This window comes from Halyomorpha halys, unplaced genomic scaffold (genome assembly GCF_000696795.3).
Source record: "Halyomorpha halys isolate HHAL.00 unplaced genomic scaffold, Hhal_1.1 Scaffold391.1, whole genome shotgun sequence".
Taxonomy (NCBI): domain Eukaryota; kingdom Metazoa; phylum Arthropoda; class Insecta; order Hemiptera; family Pentatomidae; genus Halyomorpha; species Halyomorpha halys.
In genome coordinates, this window is record NW_027107178.1 from 213,684 (window position 1) to 216,651 (window position 2,968).

The window sequence follows — 2,968 nt, forward strand, 5'->3', positions numbered from 1 at the left end:
CTATAAGATATAACGAACTGGCAAACATTTTTAGCCTATAAGATAATACTATAAGATATAACGAACTATTCTGACTTTGATTTATGAAAAAATATATAATAGAAGGGACGAGGAGCAATATGAACCAGTTGGAAAAAATATTTTCTTAAATATATCCTCTTAAACCGGGGCATTTAAATCTATACCGGCAGAAATATCTTGATAACTGAATCTGTCCTAGGAAAATATTTCTTATTCAATAACATTTTAGTATGCAGTTTAGTTTCTTTATTCATAATTTTTTTTATTTCCTGAACTGTTGTTATTATATTTTTACGACTGACTCTATTTTATGATGTTATGCGGGTGGGAAATAATAATTTACAACTTTTTTTAATTATATATTTTCTTTATAATTTGATTTTAGTTGTCAATATATTGTTTTCTTGTAGTCGGTTATGCCTGGGGTGGAGACGGTTTTTTCTCTAGCGGCGGGTCCTCGCAGCGTCCGTCCCAGATGCGACGACCGTTGCGTTCGAAAATTCGAACTGAGCCAATGAGAGGCGAGGGCAAACCCCCACTACGACTCCAACCAATGAGGGGCCCTCTAGGGCTTTAAACGTCTTTTGTCTCAGCTGCGGAGATTGCTCTCAGGTGCTACACAGATTGCAGAGGCACCTGCTGTACCAAACATCTCGAGTGCCACCTGGCTTGCCTTAAATCTCCGTTCTTCCTCCCACCTGCTCTCCAAATGACTCTCAGGCTCTGTGATTAGTTACACATTTGCCAGGAAAAATTACTAAAAAAAAAAAAAAAGGAAACCTTATGGTAACGCGTGCTTAAAATTGTTAGCCATGTTTCTGTCCATATCAAATGTTGTTATTAGCATTTGTGGTTTAGCAAAATATAAAAGTAATTTTAGGCTTTTAACTTTGTTTCCAAAATATAAATTATACCTTTATAAATAAAACAAATCCAGCAATCCCTATCCATCTCTGTTACAACCTTCAAATTTATTGATTATCATTTGAGTTGTTTGGCCTTAAAACGAGAAATTTTTTATATTTATAGAACGACTTTATTATAATTCAGCGCTAGCATTTATAGCTAAATTATATATTTTTTCTTTATAAAAGTTTTTATTTTATACCTAAATATTTTGATGTTTATACCTACGGATCGTTGTTTTTGTATACTTTCCTTTGAGAGCAAGATTGAAGGAAATGATGAGTAAATTTGTACATGTAATCATGTACGGTGTTAATGTCATATGTTGTTAATGTGATCATTCTCTTGTTAATATCATATGTTGTTAATGTGATAATTCTATTGTTAACGTTATATGTTGTTAATGTGACCATTCAGTTGTTAATGTGATAATTCTATTGTCGGATACGATCATCCTGCCTCCATAAGATTTTCAACTGGTGAAGATCGTGTTACTTTCTAATTTGCCGATAGTTGATTATTGAAAACGATAAACAAAAATAAAATAGAAATGTGTTTCAATCTTAATGAATTTATTATTATAAGTAAATAATATGTTGACATTCATATGACTTATATTAATTATCCTAGGGTATTGCGTGAATGTTTTCAGAATTTAATTTGGTTTGGTTGGAGATTGATTTGGCCTGTTCTGTAATGCAGCCAATGAACGCCAAGCACTGCAAATATTAAAAATGGAAATGGGGCCATCTGTTAATAATAATAATAGATCAAGTCCTTTTCGAACAATAGTAAAAAGAACTTTACTCAGTCATATGTTGTTGATTCACAATTACGAATTGGCAGCATCTTGAGCCAACCAAATGGTTGATAATCGCTGTTACATTTTATGTAATATTGTTTGGAAAATCTCCATGCACTGTAATGAAGGGGACGTGTAGTTGTCTTTATGAATGGAGGCCATTCTACCTACGGATATATTTGGGCTGTATACTTTAACATGAATCCCTATAGCTACTTCCGGTATTAAGATTTTTTGAAATTTAAGAAGAGCTGGACAGGTATCAGTAACAGCAAAATAATCGAGATAATATCTGAAATAGCTCATGTGTCTCAATGTGCCCCAAAGCATTTTCAATTCGTCATTTTTATCTCATATCCTAAATAGTTCATTTAATTTTTTCTCACAAGCAAATGTACCGATGGAAGAACCAGAATGGAAGACACCAGAGATGAACATCTCAAAATATCCTGCTGTCTGTATATTACCATAACTAGGGGATTTTTATCTTTTTACATTCTCTTCTACGACTTTTATATTTCATGAAATTTAAACTATTTCAAACCATTTTATTTACATATTCCACCGTTTATTAATTTTGTTTCACATATTTCTTTTATCAGTAGATATTCCACCGTTTACTAATTTTGGTTCACATATTCCTTTTATCAGTACATATTCCACCGTTTACTAATTTTGTTTCACATATTTCTTTTATTAGTACATATTCCACTGTTTACTAATATTGTTTCTCACATTTCGTTTATCAGTACATATTCCACCGTTTACTAATTTTGTTTCACATATTTCATTTGTCATTACATATTCCACCGTTTATTAATTTTTTATATGTATATATAGTTGACCGTAAAGATTTAAATATAAGAAGATACATATTATTTGGTATTTTGATTATTTTTGGAGTCTTTTAAGTGTGATTTGCTGATCCTGATTTTTTTATGTACTAAATATTTCTATTATTGGAGAAGTTTGTCGGGGGATGCGGTCAGCAAAGAACAACATAAATAAACAAAACCATATTTATTTATTTTATGCCGACGTTTCGACCTGAATTTCAGGTCTTCATCAGGAGTTATGGCGTAGAAGGTATAAATAAATATTTCTAGAAGGTTTAAATATTTCAATGATTATTACTACACATTTATATAATAATAAACATATTTTAACTTTTTTCATTACATAAAAATCCCATTCTATAACCAGATATTGTATTGATTAGGACTTTGTCGCTAATCCTTG

At 31.3% G+C, this 2,968-nt stretch overlaps 1 protein-coding gene across 3 annotated transcripts in view; it reads right to left on the reverse strand.

Moving 5' to 3' along the window:
• Positions 1-429: 429 nt before the first annotated feature.
• Positions 430-2,968, reverse strand: part of LOC106682156 (uncharacterized) — a 38,632-nt gene continuing 36,093 nt past the window's right edge. For 2 of the 3 annotated variants that reach the window (XM_014422861.3, XM_014422858.3), the window contains one exon: positions 433-778. In XM_014422861.3, the coding sequence (XP_014278347.1) occupies positions 751-778 (28 nt within the window). In that variant the 3' untranslated portion in view covers positions 433-750. Of the gene's footprint in view, positions 779-2,968 lie in introns of all 3 variants that reach the window. The other variant, XM_014422859.3, reaches the window with a different exon arrangement.